The 25,275-nt window shown below is 40.8% G+C and overlaps 1 protein-coding gene across 1 annotated transcript in view; it reads left to right on the top strand.

The window, feature by feature from the left end:
- Positions 1–25,275, top strand: part of LOC109697189 (uncharacterized) — a 74,524-nt gene that overhangs the window by 29,137 nt on the left and 20,112 nt on the right. Inside the window, exon 2 of the mRNA XM_074053667.1 lies at positions 17,689–17,738. Coding sequence (XP_073909768.1) covers positions 17,736–17,738 — 3 coding nt within the window. The 5' untranslated portion in view covers positions 17,689–17,735. The remainder of the gene's footprint in view (positions 1–17,688; positions 17,739–25,275) is intronic.

Genomic DNA, 25,275 nt, shown 5'->3' with positions numbered 1-25,275 from the left:
CTCAGTTTGAGATTAGCAAAACAGCACTTCAAAGCTATCTTCATGTCATTTAAAAGATATATGCACTTACTATTCCACATAATTTGTTTTGAAAGAATGGCACATTTGAATGTGTGTATGGAATGTCTGATGTTTTTAAGGGGATAATGGGTAGAGTGTTGGTTCTATGATCCTTTTCTAACTGAGAAAAAATTTTGAAGCCTGGGTTAATCACACCTGTTTATGAGGGTTACAATATTCAGGCTAAATCATTCCACCAGTTTCCTTTTGCTTTCAGGTAGTTGGGTAGGCAGTATGATTTCTGGCATTGAAGACAAATCTGAGGGTCCCAGGTTGAGAGAAAGACACTGTTTCATTTATTTTTTTTTCACATTTAAAAATAATGTTTATTTGTTTTTTAGTTAACATGTGCATTAAAGGAAACAAACACATGAAATCACTCATAGCCACAAGTCATACAGGTGCAATGTCCTACATCCTACATATACACACAGTGATCCATTTTAGGTATTTAAAAGTTCCCAACTAACATTGAACAAAGATTGAAATACCCTAACAAGGTCCCAAAATGTCACCAGGTGATTCTGAATATCCCCCTCACCTTAAGGTGTGTGTATGACACAGTTCCTAGATCAACAGATTATTTACTTTAAAAATACTCAAGAGCCAGGCACCAGTGACTCATGGCTGTAATCCTTGCATTTCAAGACATTTAGGTCAGGAGGATCATGCTTTGAAGCCAGCCCAGGCAAATAGTTCAGCAGACCCTTTCTCCAAAAATACTGAACAAAAATAGGGCTGATGGAGTGGCTCAAGCTGATGGCCCTGAGTTCAAGCCCCAGTCCATAAACCATATCCCTAAAGATGGGGAGGACAGGAAATCTTTTGTATATTTTAATTCTATAAAGTTACATTATTTTTGTTACACTCTCAGCAGAATTTTCTTCTAAGGGGGTAATGGAGGATTGCTGCTCTGTAAATTATGGGTAGTTTAAATTTAGTAGGAAGTTTTAATGGTGTATGGATTTGTCACCTGAACTTTTATAGGTTTTTGCTTATTATGTTCTTTTCCCAATACTTGAAATGTTCTAATTTATTACACATGTCTTTTTAGCATTAAACAGCTTCTTTGTATGCTGTCACATGCCCTGTACTGATGACATCTGGTGGTGTTTTTCCTACTTGTTTCTTCATGTTATTTTAAATTGGACCTCTGTCTTTTTCTCACACCCTAACTCACCCCTCCTGCCCTGCCTGTCTTCCTTCTTTGGCTCCATTGTTCTGTATAACTGGTGTTCTACTTTTCATTTCAAGATCATTTGCTCATAATAAATTTAGCAAATGAAGTATTGTGTATTAAGCTGTGTTTCTCCAGTCATACTCAAATCCTTTATTTACTTATTATTCATTTATTTTTGTTGGTACAGTGGGGTGAACACAAAGCCTTGTTTTTTTGTTGTTGTGAAAATTTTGGATTTTTTAAAATTAATTAATTAATTATTATTCGTATGTACATACAAGGCTTGGGTCATTTCTCCCCTCTGCCCCCACCCGCTCCCTTACCACCCTCTCCCCGCCCCCCTTCTCCCCCCAACCCCCTCGATACCCAGCAGAAACTATTTTGCCCTTATTTCTAATTTTGTTGTAGAGAGAGTATAAGCAATAATAGGAAGGAACAAGGGCTTTTGCTGGTTGAGATAAGGATAGCTATACAGGGAGTTGACTCACATTGATTTCCTGTGCGTGGGTGTTACCTTCTAGGTTAATTCTTCTTGATCTACCCTTTTCTCTAGTTCCTGGTCCCCTTCTCCTATTGGCCTCAGTTGCTTTAAGGTATCTGCTTCAGTTTGAACACAGAGCCTTGTGATTAGTGGGGAAGCAGTATATCATTTGGAACACTGTGCCACCTGCAGTCCTTTATTACAGTAATTAATTATATGATCACGTTTTCTTTCTACACAGGATAGCAAGTGTTTTTGAAATGTGTGGTTATTTTGTGAAAATATCAAAATCCTTTTAAAAGTAAGCTAAATGCATTTCCAATAACAGTGTGCTGCCTCGTGGCAGTGCAGGTACATTATTATAGTCCCCTCTCTTTATCCACACCCCATATGTAAGTCTTTAAAATTTTTCATATCATGAGCTATGATCATGTGGTCTATAGCTGACATTGCAATGACTTTGCCTCAATGTTTTCTGTGGATGACAATAGGGAAGAAGAAAGTAAAGATTTTCTGTACATCCTGTTAGGATGAACAAAGGAAGTCAGGTTGTAACTGGACCCATTCTTTCTTGCAGTTGACTTATGCAAAATTCTCTAACCAGCCCTAAAGAAAAACAGACATCCACCGTAGGCCATGACCCACCCATAAGCCATTATGTCAGGAGGGTCAGAGGGTCATTGAGGATTATCCCATCTAGTGACCTTCTTGGGTCTTCTTTCCCCACCTCCTTTATCTACCCCCAGTCTGTAAGCTGCAGTGGGCTTCAGCTCTCTTGCTGGGGTCCCCCTCTGCAGAGCCTCTTCTCCACAATAAACCCTGTGCTGGCATATGAGGCATCTCCCACCTATCCATTCCAGTCAGGGTTATTTAGTGAAATTCTGTCTCAAAGTAAAAGTATGTTGGTATATAGCTCACTACTGGACAGCTTTCCTAGCAATTACAAGGTTTTGTTCTAAACCCATAGTAATACACACACACACAAGAAACAAACTGAATTAACACAAACTTCAAATATATATTGCAAAGTGAAAGAACATAAGAATTTTTTAAAAGTTAAAAAAGCACTTGATATCCTAATAGTAAAACAGAAAAACAAAGAAAAAAGCAATACAGGGAAATCACAGTTAAATGTGAACTTAAGCCAGGGACTTCAGACTCCCACATATAATCTTAGCTACTTTGGAGACAGCGTTAGGAGGTCTGCTTTGCCTACCACATTATCACCATATTTGATATGTGTCTGCTGGACGACACCTTTATATTTTTCCTGATGGGGTAAAAAGTATTTTTTTTTGTACAAAGTTGGTGCATTTGGAAGGTGGTGTCAGTGCGTAGTATGAGTTAAAATTTAGTCCTTGTGGAAGTTTCTAACAAAGCGATTCTGAAATTTGATGGTATATAAATTCACCACTTGATCTTTCCTGGATATGTTCTTATTTATTGTGTTGTTGTTGAAATGTTGGAATGACAAAAATCATTTAGTTTTGTTTAGTATTAAACAGGATTTATGTTTTTTGGTTTTTTTCAGTATATAAAGTAGGATTTATTAGAGAGAAATGAAAGGAAACAGCTAGGGAACTGCAGTGGAACCTGGAAGCTGATGCCTCCAGGGTTTATGTTTTGATTATATTTTTTTGTGTTCAGGTCTTTTTGTTTCTGTTTTTGTTGTCTTTCCAAATTCAAAATCCAATTTGATCATTGTCAATGATGTAGAGAATAGAATCCATGTTTCTTTGTTTTTCTTTATTTTTTTTTCCTTGAACACGGAGGGCACTTTTTTATCAGACTGCTCAGAAACATAGCTGATTGCACCCCTTGCTCACTGACTAACTTGGAGCACTGCATCAAGCAGGGAAAATTCTGAGCCTCTTCCAGGCAAACCTCTACTCCTCCTTACCTGTCCACTGCACTGCACCCACCCAACTGCCCACCAGAAGCTGAAGTCTGTGACAAGGTCCCAAGGACAGCATCCTTCCCTGTTTTGCTCTGTCATGACAGGCTCTGTCACACAGATTTGACCATGGACATGGGCCTTTGGAGCTGAAGCCAGGCTCCCAAGTTATTTAGTGCTAGTTTAGTTATTTTTCATGTAGGGTCTCCCATTTTAACTATGGCTGCCTCACACCATAATCCTTCCACAGAAAACTCACTGAAGTTTAAAAAAAAGTTTTGTTACTTCTCTGGTTTGAACACAGGGCCTCACATTTGCTAGGCAGGCAACCTACCACTTGAGCCACTCTGCCAGCCCTGAAGTTAAAAAGTGTAATGCTGCCTTACAGCATTAGAGTATTCCAAATATGACTAAGATTCTAAATGTGACATTTATCCAGTGGGATTAATACCATTTTCATGCCAGTTAAAGGTCACTTTGTATAATTTTTGCTTTTGTCATATGTAAGTTGTCTCACCACCTCCTTAAGGAGGACACACAGAATGTTCTAAACTGATCATCAGATTTGATAAAAACAGGGGCTACTGCACAAGCCTGAGGTATCCATGCTTCAATAAGAATGAGTGGGTTTTAGTACTGTCCTCACCTAAAGTCAGAGTTTCATGGTCTTTCTGTTTGTGCATAATTGCTCAAAGCACAGTTTTGGTTGATTTTATTACCTAGTAATAGCACCTCATAAAAGAAGTATTTACCTGTTTGATTTATTTTCTTATTCATTGATTGAACTCTTCATGTACTGGGACAAAAGGAACAAAAACCAGTGAGATTTTATTAACATAAGTTAATTATGCAAATTAATGTATCTCAGGGCTTTGTATTTGCTTGGCAGGTACTGTACTACTTGAGTCACACCTCTAGCCCTTCTTTCTTTGGCTATTTTTTGAGAGCAAGTGTTTCCTATTTTGTGTTTTTGTATTTTTTGACCTAAACTGGCCTGGATCCAATCCTCATCTCAGCCTCCCAAGTACCTCAGATTACAGGCAATGGCCATTGGTGCCTGGTTCAGTATGACCTTTTCATACATCTGTGTGGTGTACTTGGATCAGAAACACTCTTCTATACACCTCCTGCTTATCCTCTTCCTTTCTTCATACAGTCTCTCCTCCTTTCATGTCTTAAAATAGTCATCATATGTCACATAAAAACTCTTCCTACTTGACTTATTTGCACATATCTTTATAAATAGGTACTTGAAATATAAAACTATTCTGATAATATATACATTGAAATATATTAATGTAAACTTTATAGAAATGTGTAAAAAACTTTTGAAAGATACATAAAATTGTAGATTTTTTTTATATAAACACAAATACCTCATGTAAATATAAAAGATAAATAAGTGTTCTTATTTGAAATATTCACAGAGTAAATATCTTTGTACCATAATGCATAAGAAAAAATGGTGAGCAGAAAACCCTTCACCTAGTACATCTCACTGGCCCTTGATCTTGGTACTTACAAAAATACTAATTTTGCTTGTCACCTGTGGATCATACCTAAAGGCTAATTACTAGGAAAGCTGAGAGTGGGACGATTGTGTTGAAAGGTCACCTCAGCGAAACTAAAGTAAAATATGTACTCTACTTTATACCTTTCTCAGACTGGTGTTTTTTACTTTTAGCAAGATAAATTGATCTAACACAGGCAGGTTCTATATTCAGTCCTGTCCAGAACCTATTAATAAAAAGGGTTTGTGGTAGCATAAAAAGAAAAAACATTGGCATTTATACAATCTTCTTGGGTTTGAAGGATGACATTTAGTAGGAAATGCCTTGCTAATGAACTGAGCAATGGATATCTAGGTAGGGATATGGCTAGACAGGGACGTATAGTAAAAGGAAGACGATAACTCCACATGAACAATGAATTTTGGAAGGTACGACCAGTACCCAAAAAATGGAAGAACTGGGCTGGGATGTAGCTCAGTGGTACAGCGCTTGCCTAGCATGCGTGAGGCCCTGGGTTCGATCCCAGCACCAAAAAAGAAAAGACAAAAAAAAAAAAAAAAAAAAATGGAAGAACTGGTGGCTACACCTGATGGGCCTGGAGGTTTTTATTCAGGAAATAGAAAAGCCAAGGGAGAAGGTACTATTGCTGATAATTTTGAAATCTTCAGGAAAAGATGGAAGATGATGTCCCTGAGGCTGGTGAAGAACACGTGGAATGAAAAAGGTGTTGACATTTACTTTTAAATTGATCTTATCAAGTTTGAAATGGCAGATTCCAGGTTCTGGGAGAGTATATTAGTCAGCTGTCACCATGTAACAAATTCTTGAGGTAGTGAAGCAATAAGGGTCAATGTTTTTTTGGTTCCTAGTTATGGAGTTCCCATCCATGATGAACTGTTTCTGTTGGATTTGGACATGGGGCCTGGCAGTACCTAGGATGAGGAGTTTGTGGTGGAGCAAAATCATAAACACCATGGAAGTGATCAGAAGAGCAGAAGTAGAGTAGGGTCAACTGAATTCCCTTGATAGCTTGTCTCCAAAGATCTGAAGACCTATACTTGGCCCCAACTCTTATATGCTTGAAAATCTTCCAATAATTTCAAGCAAGGGACAAATCCCTCACTCATTTGCCTTGATGACATTGGTTCAAACACCAGGTAGGAGGGAATGGGGCATGGTTTGTCAATAAGCAGTAAGTTACAGCAACAATAAGGAGGCATACTTTGTGTACATGCAGATGTGTTTGACAATATTTTCATTCCAAGATTGGACCTTTATCTGGGCATGCATAGAAGTGGCGATGTCAAACTGTCGTTTCACAAAGTCTGTGAAAGTAAGCTTAGAGAAAGACTTATGGAAGCAGATGCGTGAATGAGTTTATGAATGTGTCAGTTTCTTTTTATCAGAATGTTAAAGTATCTCCCTGTGACTTTTCCCTCTGTTTAAGGTCAACATTGAAGGAGGGGGCATCAGTACCATGCAAGGAGGAGGGAACAGCAAGCATGCTGAAGCCCCAGATTTTTTAATTTATTTTACTCTTTTATTCATATGTGCATACATTGTTTAGGCCATTTCTCCCTCCTACCCCCCACCCCCCTCACTTCTAGGCAGAATCTGTTCTGCCTTTTTCTGCAATTTTGTTAGAAAGAAGACATCAGCAGTAATAAGAAAGAAAAAGAGTTTTTCCTAGTTGAAATAAGGATAGCTCTACAAAGAGATTCCTGGTATTCCTTCCATGCACAAGTGTGTTACAGACCAAATTGATTCATCTCTACTTGACCTTTTCCCTAGCTCTTGATCACCTTCCCATATTGACCTGTGTGCCTTGAAGGTTTCTGTATTAGTTCCTCTGCAGTGGGGACATCAAATACTTTCATGTTTTGGGTTTCCTACCTATCCCCATACCTCCCATATGTGCTCTTCCCTTAATGTGTGACCCAAGTCCACCCACATTGCTGCATTTGACCTAGATGTAAAGTCTGCATATGAGCGAGAACATATGATTTTTGGTCTTCTGGGGCTGGCTAACCTCACTCAGAATGATGTTCTCCTGTTCCATCCATTTACTTGCGAATGATAAGATTTGATTTTTCTTCATAGCTGACTAAAATTCCACTATGTGTAAGTACCACATTTTCTTAATCAATTCCTCTGTAGTGGGGCTTCTTGGCTGTATCCTTAAGTTGGCCATTGAGAATAGCACTGCAATAAACAGAAATGTGCAGGTTCCTTTGGAATAACCTGAGTCGCATTCCTTTAGGTATATGTCTAGGAGTGGGATTGCTGGATGATATGGCAGATCTATGTTTAGATATTTAACAAGTGCCCATATTTTTTTTTCCAGAGTGGTTACACCAGCTTGCATTCCTAAAAGCAGGGTATGAAGTTTCCTTTTTCCCCACATCCTCACCAACATCTGTTGTTGGGTTGTTTTGGATGTTAGCTATCCTAACAGGGGTGAGGTGGAATCTTAGTGTGGTTTTGATTTGCCTTTCCTTTACGTGTAGAGATAGCACTTTTTCATGTGTTTTTTGCCATTTGAATGTCTTTTGAGAAAGTTCTGTTTAGTTCAGTTGCCCACTACTTTATTGGTTCATTGATTTTGGGAGAGTGTAGATTTTTAAGTTCCCTGTATATTCTGGTTATCAGACTTTTGTCTGATGTATAGCCTCAAATATTTTATCTGTGAGTGGTCTCTTCCATGTTGAGACCATTTCTTTTGTTGTGCAGAAGCTTTTTAGTTATATGTATTCCCATTTGTCTATACTTTCTCTTACTTGCTGAGATGCTGGGGTTCTATTGAGGAAGTCTGTGCCTATACCTATTACTTCCAGAGTACTCCCTGCTCTTTCCTGTACTAACTTCAGAATTTTGGGACTAATATTAAGGTCCTTGATCCATTTTGAGATGATGCTAGTACAGGGTGATAAACAAGGACCTAGTTTCAGTTTTTTGTAGGCAGAAGTATTGGCAGAGTTACAATATTTCGTTTCCATAATACTCCATTTGCTGTGAGACATAATGCCACAGAGTACACTAAGGAGTTCCTAAGATCATCCATTGTCACATCCATGGTATGAAAATATTAGCAAGAAGGCATGTTCCAATGAATTAGTGTTTCTCTGTCATACAGCCAGAAGCTACATGCATGTCAATGGCTGTCATTGAGCTGTAAATCTGAGCACATTGGCACATTACTCTCTCTGTAGACTTCCTTCTGCTCCACTGCTGCCAACCTAATGAACAGATACTGCTCACATTGCCCGGAGGCAGTGACCATTCCATGTCCAAGTTGCATCTCTTCCATTGATTGTAATCAATTAAAAGTTGGCTAATTCAGTCGCTCTACTTTTCATTATACTCTGTCACCTCAGTATAATCTTAGATATTGTAACAATGAACTTTGTGCACAATAAACATGATTACCTTAATCAAATACACATATGGACTTTGGGTATAATTAAGATTCATCTAGATCTGGAGATAATAGCAAAGAGCCCTCCCTCACCCCTACATAACATGTTATTTACTACCGCTAATTTTCAGAAAGACAGTTTCATACTTTTTCCCATGGTGCAAAGCATTTGCATATTTGGAATATGATTTGAGTATGTAGTTCAATTTAAGGATTTCACTCTTTGTGTAAGTTTCTAGCACAGACATTCTAAAATCTCTGGAATTTATGAGGCTTTAGGATTGTATGTGGTTGTACATCATGAGCCCCATTCAGACAATGTTTGAATAACTCTGATGATTTGTGTCAGGGTGTCACCTCTCTAAATATTCAGTTGAATGACTGGTGACCAGACAGAGCAAACACATGCTATCCCCTGGTGTCTTTTTCAAACTGATGCACAGAAATTGTAGTGAGAGTGCTCAGTGAGGTGCAGTAGAAATGTTTATTGTTATTGACAACCACATATTTGTTTTCAGAATTATGGCAAAGAAATACAGCACAGATCATAACCTTCAGGGTCTTTGGGAGGAAGGTATTGTAGTGTTACCAGAGTACCTATTCTTGGCACGAATGTCTTTTTTGTTGTTGTTGTTGTTGTTACTTATGTCTTGTGTGAGATGAATGCAAGCAAGACACAGAATTACAGTGGCAGTGAAGCAAGGTTCAGTGAGGAAGGAGTGCATTTTGAAATAGACTGCATAGGTAACTGTTAGGCAGTGACCAGGTGGATATACAAAGGAACCCTAAAAAACTGTCCAGGTAATCCTTTCACCTGATGCATCTCATTTTCCTTTGACCTTGAAAATTATGAGGAAAGAAAACTTTCTTTAAAATGTTCGCAATCAGGTACATTCTGATATTAGCAAGAAAAAATGGCCTGACACAAACAGGGTATTATATCGGGGTCATCTAGAAACTACAAAGAAAAATACTTGTGCCAACATAAAATGCTTTGGTATTCATAAATTCTGCCTTTAAAGGATGATATGTCATAGGAAAAGATGTTTCTGAAATGAGAGAAATGTTTATAAATGTAGGGCAAGCTGTAGAAAAGATATGTAAGAAAGGAAGCTCATGAATATTCCCATGAGTAAATTGTAGGAAGGTTACACAAGGAGCCAAAAGTGGAAGAATTGGTAGCTACACATGAAGGGTCTGGGGCCTCTGCTTAGTCAGAATTTGAAAACTCTGTGAGAGAAGATGACCTTACTGCTGATCATGTTGAGATATTCTGGAGAAGAGGGAAAATGATAGATGAAAGACTGGAGGAGAAGTCCACAGAATGAAAATGGTGTTGAAAATGACTTGTACATTGATCTCCTCACAGTCAGAAATATGTTACCCGACACTGGGGGACTTGAAAGGAATATATTAACAACTATCCACACTATGACCAACTCATGAGATGGTGAAGCTACAAGATTAAAGTTTTTGGGTTTTTTTTAGCAGTTATGCAGTCAGTCCCATATCTGATCAAATGGCTGTGTTACTTTAGATATGGGACCAGGCAGCACACAGTATGGGAAGCATGCCATGGAGCAAAACAATTCACATCTTGTCTAGGAGCAAAAGAGCAGAAGCAGAGAAACCTAGGATCCAGTGAGCTCCCTTGACAGCCTATCTCCAAAGATCTTCAGACTCATACTGATTCCTACCTCTTACATGAGCCAACACCTTCCAATAGTCCCAAGCAAGAGATAAAATCCCTCACATTTTGTGAATACTGGTCCCAACCATACTAGGTAGGAAGGTTGTCAATAGGTAGTAAATTACAGTGACAATTAGGAGTAGTAAGTTCTGTACATGCAGATGTGATTGCTTTTTTATCTACTCACAGATTGTAAAACTGGACCTTTTTCTAGGCAGTATTTGTTTGGCGTGCATAGAGTTCCTAGGGTCAAACTGTAATTTCTATATGACCAAATTCTGTGAAAGTCAGGTTTAGAAAGTTTCATAGAAACAGGCTGATGAACAAATTAGTTCATGAATGTAAGAGTTTCTTTGTTTTGGAAGTTTAAAGTGACACCGTGTGAAAGTCCCTCTAATAACTATTAATGTATTACAGGAGGGAGCATTGCTACCAAACTAGGAAGTGGGAACAGCAGGCCTATTGAGGCCCCAGAGTTAAATCCTTCCTCATCATCAGACACCATTGCTCAGTTGGGCAAAATTTCAGTGTTCAGTCTGGCTCTCAAGCTTGAGAATATTCAGTACCTTTTGAATGTGTGTCATCATTGTAACCTGGTAAACTTGTGTCAAAGAGTGTAGTTCTCTGAACTGTTTCAAAGTATTTTTTATGTTTGTGTGTGTTTATTCTTCACTCTTGAATAAGTATTGGTTTGAAGGTTAGTTTCTCCTTGTGTTTCCTTGTTGGTATGTTCTTATGTACTTAGTAATGAACTGTAGATTGAGAGATGCCTCAGTCCAGCTGCAGCAAGGGCTCCAGCTCTCGCCTTGGTGCTCGGGCAGCAAATAATGACATGAACTTGGTGCCGTGCCTTTATCATCAAGTGAAAAATATTTAATGTTAATAGGATGTAATTGGGTATGTGGAGACTTGGGGGTGAACTCCCCCTTTTTTATTTTAAAAAGTTGGTTTTTGATCCTTTGATGTTGTCATTCTACAATGGCTTCCCCTTGAGGATTGTAAGGAATCTCAGTATTGTGAGTGATGTCTCATAATATACAGAATTCTTGAAATGTTTTACTTGTATGGGAGGGACCGTTGTCCATCTTTATGGACTTTGGAATTCTGAAGGTTACAAAAGCACGAAGCAGGTGACCAAGGGCATGTTTGGTAGTTTCTCCTGTGTGGGCTGAGGCAAAGAGGACACCAGAGTATGTGTCCACTGTCACATGAACATATTTTAAGGTGCCAAACTGGAGACTATGAGTGACCTCAGTTTGCCAGATATGGTTTGCTTTTATACCATGAGGGTTGATTCCAGTATTAGGGCCCAAACGTAGAAGAGCACTGCAGGTGGGGCAGGCCCTAATAGTATGTTTGCATTGGTCTCGAGTTAAGGTTGGGAATTGTTTGTGTAATATGTTAGCATTCTGGTGTAGTAAAGAGTGGCTTTGTAAGGTCTGTTGGAAAATGGAAGAAGGATTTTGAGAGTTCTCAACAGCAGTGAAGGAGATGAGCTGGTCTACTGCTTGATTTCCCTTGGCCTGTATGTGAACAGATATGTGTAATAAAGAATGGAGAAGTACAAGCCTGAATGACCAATTGAGTCTGTGTGAGTAACTGAAAAATGGTAGAATTGGGATCTCCTATTAGTCTAGTTGTTTCAGTGGAGTTAGTGGCTTTAATTACATAGTGGGAGTCTGAAACTATATTGACTGGACCAGGGAGAGCTCGCAGAGCTGCAAGAACTAAGATTTCAGCATGTTGTGCAGTTGCCCCTGGAGTTGCAATATTTATTTGTTCTCACAATGACCACAAAGGGGAGTAAATGATATATCTGGCTCTCCCTTTACTGGTACCATTAGTACACACTGTGATTGTATTGGCTAGGGGTTTGGTGGCTATAATGCAAAGTAGAATCCAGGCCTGAGAAGTTAAAAATTTTATGGTAGGGTGTTTGGGATAGTGCTTGTCAAATTGTCCTGAGTAATTACTATTTGCAATTTGCCATAAATAGTTTTGTTGATATAGCATATCTGAATATTGGTGAAGGGAGTAACTATGAGTGAGGGATCATTGCCAAACAATTGTTTGTATTTTTGTCTTCCCTTCATAATTAGATATATTACCTCTTGTAAATAGGGAGTAATAATTCTATGGGTTGTGTTATGGGTAGAGAGCATCTCTATCATTTTATTTGGCTATTGTATAATAGTCCCTGTTGGAGTAGTTGGAGTACCAAATATGACTAGCTGGAGGGGTTGACTGTAGTTTATCCTGTTGTTGAAGTTATGTTGAAGAATCATTTCAACAAGTTGTATAGCCTGTTGTGCTTCTGGAGTTAATTTTCTTAATGAGGTTAATTGTGAGTCACTTTTTAATAGCTCAAATACAGGTTTTAAAGAGTCCGAGGGAATCTTAAGAAAAGGCCGAATCCAATTAGCATTTCCTAATAGTGTCTGTAGTTCATTTAATGTCTTAACTTCTTTTATGTCTAATTTTGGTTTCAGAGGTTTAACTATATTATCAACTATGTCCCAAATATTTGAATGGTGGACAGAGCTGTGGTTTGTCAGGAGCTATACTTAACCCTTCCTTGGCTAGGCATCTTTCTAAGTCTCTGAGGGCCTACTGTAATAGTGCAAATGAGGGATGAGCAATTAAAAGATCATCCATATAATGAAAACATTTCATTTGTGGCCATTTTTATAGAAGAGTGTAAGAGCTGCATGGACATAGGCCTGACATATGGTGGGACTGTTTTTCATACCTTGAGGTAATGCTTTCCACTGATATTGTTGAGCTGGTTTTTCATTATTAATGGATGCAAAGTAAAGGCAAATTTTTCCTTATCATTGTTATGTAATGGGATAGTGAAAAAGCAATCTTTTAAATCTATAATTATAATTGCAAATCCTGCAGGAATCATGGCAGGAGAAGGGAATGGCTGGTTATAAAGCTCCCATGGCTTGCATGGCTTTATTAATACCTCAAAGGTCATGTATTAATGTATACTTTCCTTTGGCCTGATTTTCTATTACAAAATTAGGACTATTCCATGGACTATTAGAAGGCTCCACATGTCCAGCTTGTTCTTGTTGTTGTACCAAAATATGAGCCTGTTGGAATTTTTTCCCCAAAAGTGGCCACTGATCAACCCATACAGGCTCACTCATCAACCATTTAAGTGGTATAGCTGTGGGCCGGGACATCATCTCAGTGGCCCCTAGGAGGGGGGGTGGTTACAGTAACCAAGGCCTCATGACTATCCTATCTTGTTGAACCTGGAAAAGAGCCTCCTCCCAAGGTTGAGCTTTGTGCTTGGTGAGAGTCTTGTGCAATTGTTGCATTATGTCTCTCCCCCATAAGCTCATTTATAGTCCTGTAATTTTATGAAAGGTTGAAAAGTCCCTGAATTGCCTTCTTCATCCTCCCATTGGAGTACCTCTGCACTAACTTTGGCTAATTGTGGTCCCCCTACTCCTGGTACTATGGTTCCTCTTTTTGTTTCCCAATATTTAGGCCATAATGATTGAGGGATAACACTCTGAACTGCTCCTGTGTCTAGAAGACCTCGAAAAACTATTCAGGTTGAGTCCAATATATTTGAGGAGAGGTCTCAGATGGTAAAGGCAAAAATATTGCAATCTTGGCATCCTTCTCTAATCCCAACCATTGCCTAGAGCTAGAAACATAGACTATTGTTGGAGACTTGGATTGCAACATAGTAGAATAAGGATGCATAGTTAGTCCTTGAAGAAATTTTTCAGTCCCCATGACTATTCCTGTTAATTCTTTTACAGAGTTATAGAAATGACATGTTACCGGGACTGGTATATTACCTGAGAGATGGTTAATGCCTCTAAGACCAGGAGATTAAATCCTGAACTCGGGAAATTTTCCCACTGGATACAGGAAGTTGTTCCTCCTTTGTTGGGGGCTGAAGGTTGCCCACAGTTCTGTTTCACCCATCAGAATGATATTTGGATTTACAATCTTTAGTCCAATGAGAGCCTTTATTGCATCGTGGGCACATTTTAGAAGGTTTTCCTCCTGGTGGGACATGCATGGGGCCCTGGTAACCTTTGCCCTCAAGTCAGTCCCTTTCCAGTGGCCTTTTTGTCCACATCCAAAGCATGTAATGTGGGAAACAGTAGGGCTCCCATTTGTTAGGGCAACCACAAGACTGGTGGCCATATATGTTTGGGTGACAATATCCTGGGTAGGAGAAACCCAAGTGGAAAGATCTCCATTCTTTACTGGTCTGATAGCTTGTTTACATTCTTTGGTTGCCCCCCTCATATGCAATTTGGCAAACCAAGAACCTTTGTGCATCTGCATGTTGAATTTTGTGGCTGATAGCACATTTTACATGGGCCAAGAATTCAGCCCACGGCTCATTGGCCTTTTGTTTTAGTTGCAAGAAACTTTCAGTTGATTCTCTGCCAGAGTCAGGGAGGCTACTCCAAGCTCTCTTGGCACAAATTCTTACCTGATCAAAATATTGGGATGTGCCTTGCATCTGTTGAAGGGCACCAGCAAATGGACCAACCCCCTGCAGTTGGTCCTAGTTAAAGGAACCCCTGTATTCCTATATTTTTGTGCCTGTTCATCACATCCATCATGATATTTTTCTTTCCATATGAGGAAATCACCAGGGCTAATGCAAGCTTGGGCTCAATGCTTGGAGTCCCATGGTGTACAAATTTCTCGACTCAGATTTTCCAATAGAGTAAGAGTGTAGGGACCATTAGTCCCATTCTCCCTGACTGAATCTCTAAATCTTCTAACTATCTCAAGAGAAATGGGCTCATGCTGTCATTGTCCCTGAGGCCCCAGGATGACTGGAAGGGCCAGAGGGTTCTCTGAAGATGAAAGAGGAAAGGTGGAGGAGAAGGGTCATTATTCCCATCCTCCAATAAGAATTGCCTGAAAGTTGTTTCTAGGGAAACTTCTTCATTTTCCTCTCTCCTTTTTGTCCTTGCCTTACGTATGACACCGGTCTAAGGATCAACCTGAAATGGGGCCGGTGATGGGTAAAGGTCAGCATAAGGTGGTGCACAATCTTCCATATTGGAAAACTGAAATTTTACAAGTTTTTGTGGGGGAGGCTTTTCCTCCTCTTTATTGTCCTTCTTATTATCTTTCCTATCGTCTTCCTTATTGTGCTCTGAAAGACTTTATTCATGAGCCTCTTTAGAATGATCTGCTAGAGGTCCCAAGCAATAATGAATAGAGGACCACATGCCAAAAAAATGAATAGCAGTATTTTTCCTTCTTTGGTGAGCTCTTTTTACATTTTCTCATCTGCTTCCAGCTATCAGGATCCAAAGTTACATGCTCAGGAAACCAAGGATTAAATAGGATATCTGTCTCTATAAAATCTCAATTTGTCCCTGGGTGTAAGACACACCCTTACTTTTTAGCAAACAGTGCAGTAGGTGTAAGAAATGCCCATGTTCTGAACTCAGTGAGTTCCCCATTCCATCCCCCAACTTATGATTCATGATACCTTTTGTTGGGGCTCCACAGCGAACCTGTCCCTCCTTGAATTATACTGCCAAGATGTTCAGAGCTGATCTGAGTCATGACTCCACTTGCCACAGTCCAGCTGCTGTGGGGGCTCCAGCTCTGGCCTTAGGTGCTTGAGTGGTGAATAACGACACGAACTCAGGTTGTGCTGGGCAGCAGTGGTGTAGTTTATTTTCTGAAGAGTGTATTTAAGCAGTGCAGCAAAACAGGAAGGAGTACGTGGGAGTCGCCAGGTTTCCTTTGATTTCTGTACTGGGATTGGCTGTCACATTGCTATGGCTACGAGCCCAAGTATGGAACATCATGTTCTTGGGACTGGGTCTTCCTGGTCCCATGCAGAGAGGGAACAGGGGAGTTCAGCAACTGTCCTCTTGGGTGGTTGCAATCTCTGTTAGGGCTGTTGCACAAAAGCTACATTGACTCCACTCCTTTCCAAGAGGCTTTGGGGGTCCAGAGGGTTTTCCACAGAGAGATCTGGTGTGTGAAATTCTCATCCATCAAGCCAAGTACCTGATCCCAATTTCCTGAAGTGGGCTATTAAGGCAGGCTAAGATAGGAAGAGACTGAGACTTTGATAATATAACATTAAATTTCACAGTAAACATTTTTTTCTCTCTCCATGAAACTCTCAATTGCAAGAAAAAAAATTAGTGGCACTGGAGTTTGAACTCAGGGCTTTATGTTTGCTAGGCCAATGCTCTTACCACGTGAACCACCCCACCATTCCTTTTATACAGTGGTTTTTTCAAGATAGGGTCCCCAGAACTATTTGTCCAGAACTTTCTTTGAAGCCAGATCCTCTGGATCTCTGCCTCCTGGGTAGTCAGAATTACAGGTATGAGTCATCAGCACCCCTGCCTACAAAATAATTTTTAATAGGTATCAAGGCTCCCTTTGATTACAAATATGCACAGATTGTTCATGCCTGAGCCTGAGCCACCACCCCAGACCTGGAGACCATGCTAATCCCTCCTCATGTATCATTGGCCATCAGAAACTGGCCAAGTCTTTCCCCTCCCACAGGTTACCAAGTGCTTCAAAGTCTTTGCCACATGCCAGTGACTCACACCTGTTATCCTTGCTGCTCAGGAGGAAGAGATCAGGAGGATATGGTTAGTTCATGGGAGCAAATCTCTGAAATATCCAACAGAGGAAAGGGCTGATGGAATGACTCCAGTGGTTAGGTCATCTGCCCTGCAAGCATGAGGTTTTGAGTTCAAACTTTATTACTGCCCCCCCAGCTCCAAAAGTCTGGAAACACAAAGCCCACCCTAATTGTCCCCTGCTCACTACTATTCATCTGCCTTTGGCAGAGATCACAGCACACACTGGGGTTCCCTCCCTCACATATGATAAAATTCTTTAATACATCCATGTGTTCTCCCTGGAATCTTTCACAACTATGGTTATCTTATGACCAGGGAACATGCAATATTGCAAAACCAGGACTCTCCTCCTAGTCCAGTGAGTTCTCCCCTAACCTGGCCTAGGAACCACTCCTTCTCTGAGATCATAGTCTTTCCCATTGGGAAAATGAGCATGCAAGTGTCTCAGGATATTCCTGGTCCCAGCTCCCAGTGGAAGAAGCAGTGTCCATTCTGAAGAGGAGGATCTACTTAAGTACAGTGAATATCAACACTAGGCTGGGTCAGGACCAAGGAGGAAGCCTGGACTACTGAGGACTGTGGATGGAATCTGGTATTTGGTCCTGCTATTATGCCAAGTAGGGAAGCACTTATCCTGTAACTCATATCTCAGGGTATGGGGCCCAGATCTTTAACCAATTAAAAGGACTGATGAGAAGAAACTGTAAGAACTGATGAATCAGGGACTTTACAAGTTAGTTAACACAGGAAATGCCTTCCTGGCTCTGCTATTTTCTGAATCATGCTGTGTTGGCCGAGAGCAATTCTGCATGACTCAGTCTCTCCTATTTTGACCTGTAGGTGGCACCAGGAGAGTGGGAAGAACTCTAAACACCACAGAAGCTGAAATGGTGAGTTTGTGACTGGTGTCCTCAGCCCTGGGAAGATCAGAAGATTACAACTATCCAGAAATGATTGCTTTAGATCACAGGCCTCCCCTCTTCACCTCTGGAGACTGTGAGCATTGCTGCAGTTTTGGTCTACAGTGAACTCTACAGTGAATTCTAGCAACTTGCCCTCTATGTGCAGGCAACTTGCCCCAGGCCCAGAGCCCTCTCAGGGCACTCTACACCTGACCCCACTACTTCTCAACAGACAGTAGGCAAAGGTTGTGGGTTACTGCATGGGAGGAGCTGTGGTCTTTAAAGTTCTCACTTTCTCTAATATCCACAGGGGAGAGCTGATTGCCCTGAATTGCCTAAATATTTGAAAATGGGCTCTCAAATTGAGGGCCCCTATACCTTAACTTTTAGGGATATTATAAATCCCTAAATTTACATCTATCTTTGCATTGCCCAACTCATGGGAAAGGCATTGCAAATGCATTTGAAGTTCATGAAGAACGTGAACTATTTCAAACTACTAAGGGTTTGAAATTTTTGTCCTCTCTGACATAAATTTTGTTCTCGTGTGTGTCTATACCATATGTTCAAAAACTAATTACAGATGTAGGCAGTACCTGACCTTATGGAAAGAGGATTTGCTGTAGCAGTTTTCATATACTTTGAAATACTTAAATGTCTGTTGAGATGCATCTGTTACTTAAAAATGTATATTTTAATCTCTATTGGAGATTTAACCTCTCCTGGAGGTTTTCCAACTACGCCTTTGCTGTTGATTTCCTGTTGTATTGCAACATGGTCTGCAATCCTACTTTGGTCCTCTGCCTCCTACCAAATTGCTAATTTTGAATATCAATCCACTTCAGTATATTTGCCACTCTTTTTCACTTCTTTTCTGTCAAGAGTTCTCAATGGGACACCATGTAGGGAATTCTGGGTATATGTAGTTGTGTTTGATAAACCCCATTCAGGCTCTGTTTACTTTAGTCTAACGAGTGTGCTACCTCTCTAGGTCTTTAGGAAGGTGACTGGTTACCAGAGAGCAAACATAAAGTATGGCCTATTATCTTTTGAACCAATGCCCAGAAGTTGTAGGGAGTGTACTAAGAATGAGTGGTGTCCGAACTGAATTGTATCAAACCCAGTTGGTTTTTGAAAATTGGTTGTTATTAACAATACTGTGTATTTGTTGTCAGAAGTGATAGCAAAGAAATACAACACTGGTTACAACATTGAGGTTCTTTGTTGAATGTTTGGCAATGTTACCAGAGTGTCCATTCTTGGTCCCTAGTTCTTGTGTGAGATGAACTCACTGAAAATATACAAGTAGAGTGAGAGTGAGGCAAAGTTCGTCAAGGAAATAATATATTTTGGATAGATTTACTAGGTACAAGTTAGGCAGTAACCATGTGGATATACAAAGAAAACCTAACATGGAGGAAGAGATCATAAGGATTCTGAGAACACACTTTGTAATTAAAACTTTCCAACTCACATTGAAGATTGACATACCCTAACAAGGTCCCAAAATGTCACCAGATGATTCTGATTATCCCACTTAATGTTAAGGTGGGTGCATGACAACAGTTCCTGGATCAACAGATATTTTCTTAAAAAATACTCGAGACAGGAACCAGTGGCTCATGCCTGTAATCCTTGCTATTCAAGAGGCAGAGGTCAGGAGGATTGTGCTATCAGCCCAGGCAAATAGTTCATGAGACCCTCTCTCCAAAAATCCTTCACAAAAATAGGGTTGATTGAGTGGCTCAAGTAGATGGCCCTGAGTTCAAGCCCCAGTACTGCCTAAAGAAAGAAAGAAAGAGATACAGAGAGAGAGAGAGAGAGAGAGAGAGAGAGAGAAAGGGAAAGGAAAGGAAAGGAAAGGAGGGAGGGAGGGAGGAAGGAAGGAAGGAAGGAAGGAAGGAAGGAAGGAAGAATGGAAGGAAGAATGCTCAAGCCCATAAACCTTATCCCTAATGATGGGAGGACAGAAAATCTTTTGTACATTTTAATTACATAAATTAGTTACACTATCTTTTTCTACTCTCAGCAGAGTTTTTCTTTTAAGAGGGTAATGGAGGATTGCTGCTCTGTAAATTAGCAATAGTTTAAATTTAGTAGGAAGTTTTGATGGTATATGGATTTGTCACCTGAAATTCTATACATGTTTGCTAATTGTGTTTTTTGCCAATACTTGGAATGTTCTAATTTATTACACTTGTCCTTTTAGCATTAAACAGCTTCTTTGTATGCTGTCACATGCCCTGTACTGATGACTTCTGGTGTTGTTTTTCCTACTTGTTTCTTCATGTTATTTAAAACTAGACCTCCCTCTTTCTCTCATGCCCCAACAAACCCCTCCTGCCCATCCTGTTAGGATGAACAAAGGAAGTCAGGTTGTAACTGGACCCATTCCACTTTGCAGATGACTTATGAAAACTCTCCACCCAGCCCTAAAGAAAAAGAGACATCCACCTTAAGCCATGACCCACCCATAAGCCATTATGTCAGGAGGGTCAGGGGTCATTGAGGATTTTCTCATCCAGTGACCTTCTTTGGTCTTCTCCACCCACCTCCTTTATCTACCCTCAGTCTGTAAGCTGCAGTGGGCTTCAGCTTTCTTGCTGGGGTCCCCCTCTGCAGAGCCTCTTCTCCACAATAAACCCTGTGTTGGCATGTGAGTCATCTCCTGCCTAACCATTCCACACTATTCTTTCATTTCTAACATATGGTGTTGAAACCTGGGTCAGTTTTGTAGGTTCAACTCCCAGCTGTCCACTCTCACAACTTGGAAAGCAGTGGAGAGCAGCTTTTTCCAGGTTCACTCTTGGATCCTCAGTAGAGGCTCAAGTCTTCCTCATCCTGGCTGTCTCTCCACCTTTTTTTTCACTGCTCTCCCACCCTTTCTTTCTTTCATGGCTCCTCCAAAGGCCATCTCCCCAATTGCTGAACTTCCACCCAACACCCATCTTCAATTTTGGTGAGTTGGTCACCCCATTCAGGTGTCTCTGCAGTCCTAACCTGGACATCCTGCTGTGGACCACGATAAAGATCTATCGGGGGAGAGACTCCCTCCATCCACCAACTGGATGGATTCACCTGCTGTTTTCTGGGGACACCTAGAAAAGATCTATGTGCATGCCCAGATAGGTTAGCTGTTGGCAGTGGGGATGCTCCTGGTCTCTGATACGTCTATCCTACCAAGTAGGGCCACTGCAGGGATTACCCACCACCCCTGGATCTCAGTCTATGTCCCACAGGAACTGTCCCAGTATTGGACCTTAAGTCCCATGGAAATTGTCTCAGTTTGGATCCTTGGAACTCTCTCAATTTCCAACACTCTATTTCCAATGCATAAAATGGTTCAAAATCATCCAAGGTCCTTAGGGGCCATCCATTGGCATGTCTCCTCAAAACCTTCAGACTCTGGAGTTCACAAAGACCAGTAACTGAGAATTCCATTTCAAAGTTGAAGATCTGGGAACAATTTTTTTTTAAGTTACTGTAATGAGAAGATAAAGTGCATGCTATATGTGAAAAATAGTTTTTAGACTATGAAGAAAAAATAACAAGTGCATTTTTCTGACAAGGAAAAAAAAAGGCTAATTTTATATTTTAAGATGATTTGGCCTCTATATAAGTTAGACAGTTGTAACCATTGAACCAAACAGGCCAGTTTGTATTTCCAAATTCATCACAATCTCACCAACTGCAAATGCTATGGGACATGTCTGAGGTTTCCCTATATCCTATGTCCTCAGCCCCACTTGTATACAGACTGGAGGGAACAAAGACAGAATTTCAATTCTAGGTCTAAAAATGCCCCATGTATTTCAACTTAAAATCTCAGTTTCCTAGGTTATGGCATTCGCTAACAGGCAAAAGGACAGCCTCCCTGAGTTCTGCTATGGATTCAATAAGGCACTGGGAATTTCTTCACCAGGGCCCTTGCCTAAGATTAACTCTTCAGGAGTTAATTTTTCTACCCTTTCTATGCTTTCTAGCACCAGTTTCAATGGGGATGCAATCCTTTGAACCACAACATTCTGCCATTTTTTTCAGCCTGGCATACAAATTATAATTTAAAAATTTTTACTATGAAAGAGGATCGTGGATTTGTGCATCCAAATCCTTTGCCCTTGCAAGTATATGGGATGCCAACCCTAGACAAAAGGCTAGGATCCCTAAATTTACTTTAACATTTTGCTTAATAACAAAGCTACTGTAGCCCAATGAAAATTACTACTTGAGATTCTTTTAAAAAACAACCTCAAGTTTAAATGTAAAGCCTTCAATATCTTTGAGAGCACTCAGAATTAATGTAATTGTTTTGTATGTCACTGGGTGAATTTTGTGTATGTCTGTTGTATGATTAAACTATTAGATACAAAAATCTGATAGCTATGGCAACAGTCTTATTGGAGACTGAGACTGACTCAAAATGCTTTCCTAGAATTGTCTCTTGTTTTAGCTATCAAGCTGCCTAAAATGAGCACATCCCATATTGGGAGAAGAATTCTTTGGGTGCAGTCCGCAGCATGAGAGCTGGTGCCCACAGCTGCTTGCTGACTAGGGATAGATATAGGAAATTAGTGGTAGAAGTCCAAGGAACAAGGGAGTCCCAGAGAGAACTCCCTGGAAGGTCACTGTACAGTAATATCCTCCATCCGCCCTCTTCCACTCCTGAGATAATGGGGTCTTTCTTTGAGTTTGGGTGGGAGATTTCTAGTAAATGGCTAAAGGTGAATGTTATTCTTTAGGGCTGTTTGTAGAGTTTCCAGTTAGCCACCTGTGATAAGGAAGGGTCCAGTCCTCATGTGCTGCCCTGTACTCACCCCAACAATTAGGATTACAGGCTTGAGCCCCCAGCATCTAACTCACACTATGAGAGTTAATGACCCATCGACCAATTTTCCAGGAATGACCATCTCCCTCTGTATTGACCACAACAAAAGCTTGAGTTCTCAGGACCCCAAGTGCAATATACCTAATTGAGTCTTCCCTCCCTCCTGCTAGAGGGTGCACCTTTGATTTTCTTTTTCTTTGCATTACATAAGCAAACTGCCCAACTCTCATATTAGATCAGTAGGACTACCCTGTGCTCGGTTGCCCACTGCTTCCCAAATAAACCTGTGGCTTATCCTATTTTCTTCTCTTTGTGAATTCTTTTACCAAGATGTGGCACCAGAAATCCCCATCACCCTCCTTATATGCCCTTTACCTTGCAGTATCCTTGCCTGACATTCTTACCTCTCCTCTGATGTAATGATATTTGTGGGACTCTGTACATGCAATTTCCTTCATACACTTGTCTCATTTTCAGGAGAAATAAGCATGAAGAGCAAAGATGTATAATACAAAGAAGGTCCCTATTGGGGGGGTTGTCATGACAACTTTTTAGAAATGACAAAGCCTGAGCATTGGCTGTTGGAGGTTACTATCCTATAGATCAATACAGCCAGGAATAGCACACTGATCCTGTCTCTAGTGCCCTGAGGTTCTTGTCCTAAATCATTAGCTAATCAGAGAGGCAGACAGGCTGTCTCTACCCTGTGTCTAGCAATAGTGAGGTCCAGTGTAAATGTTCCATGATGCACAGTGGGGCATCAAGATATGTGCCACATTTCCCAGTTGTCTCAGAACCATCAGTTTGGCAGCTGTGTGATTTACACTGAGTGCAAAACCTTAGGGGACACCTGACTACAACAGCAGCTGCAAATGGTGACAGCTTGTCCAGTCCCAGCATTTGGGCATAGAGGGCCACAGTCATGTTCTTAATGTATGGATTGATCCCACTTTTGATGTCACTCACTCTTTGACACCGGAAGCCTGTAGGGTGGGGCCAGGCAGGGAGTCATGAAATCTCTGGACTGTCCCTGTGAGCTGATTCTTCCTAGCTCACAGTCCTCACTGGACCCCTCCACACCATGCATGAGGCTCCCAGTCTGTGTGGTGTTGGCAGGGTATTCATTGGGCACTCTGGGCTTGTTTAGTTTGTATGGGGGAGGAGCATTGCAATGCAGTGTATACTCTGCTCTTTCTCTAAGTTGAGTTTCTGAGTTTCTTATGAGACTTCCAGGTTCAGGGTAAACAGGACTTAAGTCCAGAAACTGTCCTCTGAGGCCCAGTATTCTTAGTGTTGCCACTAATCCCTGAATGTCTGTGTATCCCCCACATTGCCAGACCCATTGGAAATGGGTGACCACATGCATACATGGTTGCTCTTGCAGTAGAGGGGACTTGATCACCTTTCTCATTTACCTGTTACTGTCCTCAGACTGTTTCTCATTTTATAATAACATCATGATTAATGCAGGACATGATTTTCGTTTATGTATTATACTAGAGGTTTTCCCCAAAAGTAAGGTATGCAGGCACCGCAATTGTTACACAGAAGAGTTTTGCTTTTAAAGGAAGGAGAAAATAGTCCAAAGAAATTGGGAGGTCTTACAGAGTGGCTTAAGCTGTAGAGTAGCAGCTTAGAAAGTGTGAGGCCTTGAGTTCAAGTCCCACAATCACCCCCTCCAAAAATATGTGCTTGCTTTAGAGATGCTTCGTTTGCACTGATTAACTGAGGTAACCATTATTGAAGCAAAATCATGAACATTTGGGAAGATTTGTGAGCATGTCAGAAAGTTTAAAGAGTGGATGGATCATACGATTCTAATAGGATGAATGTTGATGCTGGTATGCCCAGTGCTCTTTTTGTGAGACCAGGTGGTATATCCATGGATACTCATTGTGGAATTCCCTCTACAGACTGCTGGCCCACTTTCAAAGTGGAAGAAGCAGTTTCCACCCTGAAAATTCAGGAGAAAGTTCTGCTTTTGTACAATGAATCCCAAGCTGGGCTGTATAGGGACCAGAAAGGAGTCCTAGCCTGCTGACAGGTATAGCTGGAAACAGGTGTTTAGTACTGGCACACTGCCAAGAAAAGATCCCTTCTCCCCTAACTGTTGTGGATTAGAAGCCAAGGAGAAGTGCTACAAGGAGCAAACTGTAGGGAAAGACCAATCAGAGTCCATCAGGAGGAGGCCTGACTGCTTAACATGAAATGAATTTACTGATGCCCCATTTTCTGGAGCACTCTGTGCTCCTGAGATCCATCTCTGTGATTCAGTTTCTCAATGTGCATTGCTTTTGCCCCAGTGATAAGCAAGAACCAGTCACCACAGAAGCAGTTAATCGTGAGTTTCTGACCTGCATTGCAGATGGGGCAGGATCAAGGGATTGACACTGGCCTTAGTGGCTGGGATGGAAGTGGGACTCTCCATCACAGCCCTGAAGCCTATAGATCAAGGAACTGTTGGTACTGCTGTCCCTTGGTTTTTTCTTTTCTAGGGCTGTGGCTGGCTGGATGGGTTTAAGCCAATCATTCTGTCAGCTACCTACTTTTGACATGTCCCTGACCTAGAACACTGTCAGGGAGCTCTGCGTTAGATCTCATGCCTCTCCAGACTGTGGAGATGGCAGAAGGTCATGGGTTCCCGTGCATCATGATCTGTGGTCATTGGGTTCCCTGCTTCTGCCAATTTCTAGGTACATA

This window comes from Castor canadensis, chromosome 14 (assembly GCF_047511655.1).
Source record: "Castor canadensis chromosome 14, mCasCan1.hap1v2, whole genome shotgun sequence".
NCBI lineage: Eukaryota > Metazoa > Chordata > Mammalia > Rodentia > Castoridae > Castor > Castor canadensis.
This window is presented reverse-complemented; position numbering and strand designations above follow the sequence as displayed.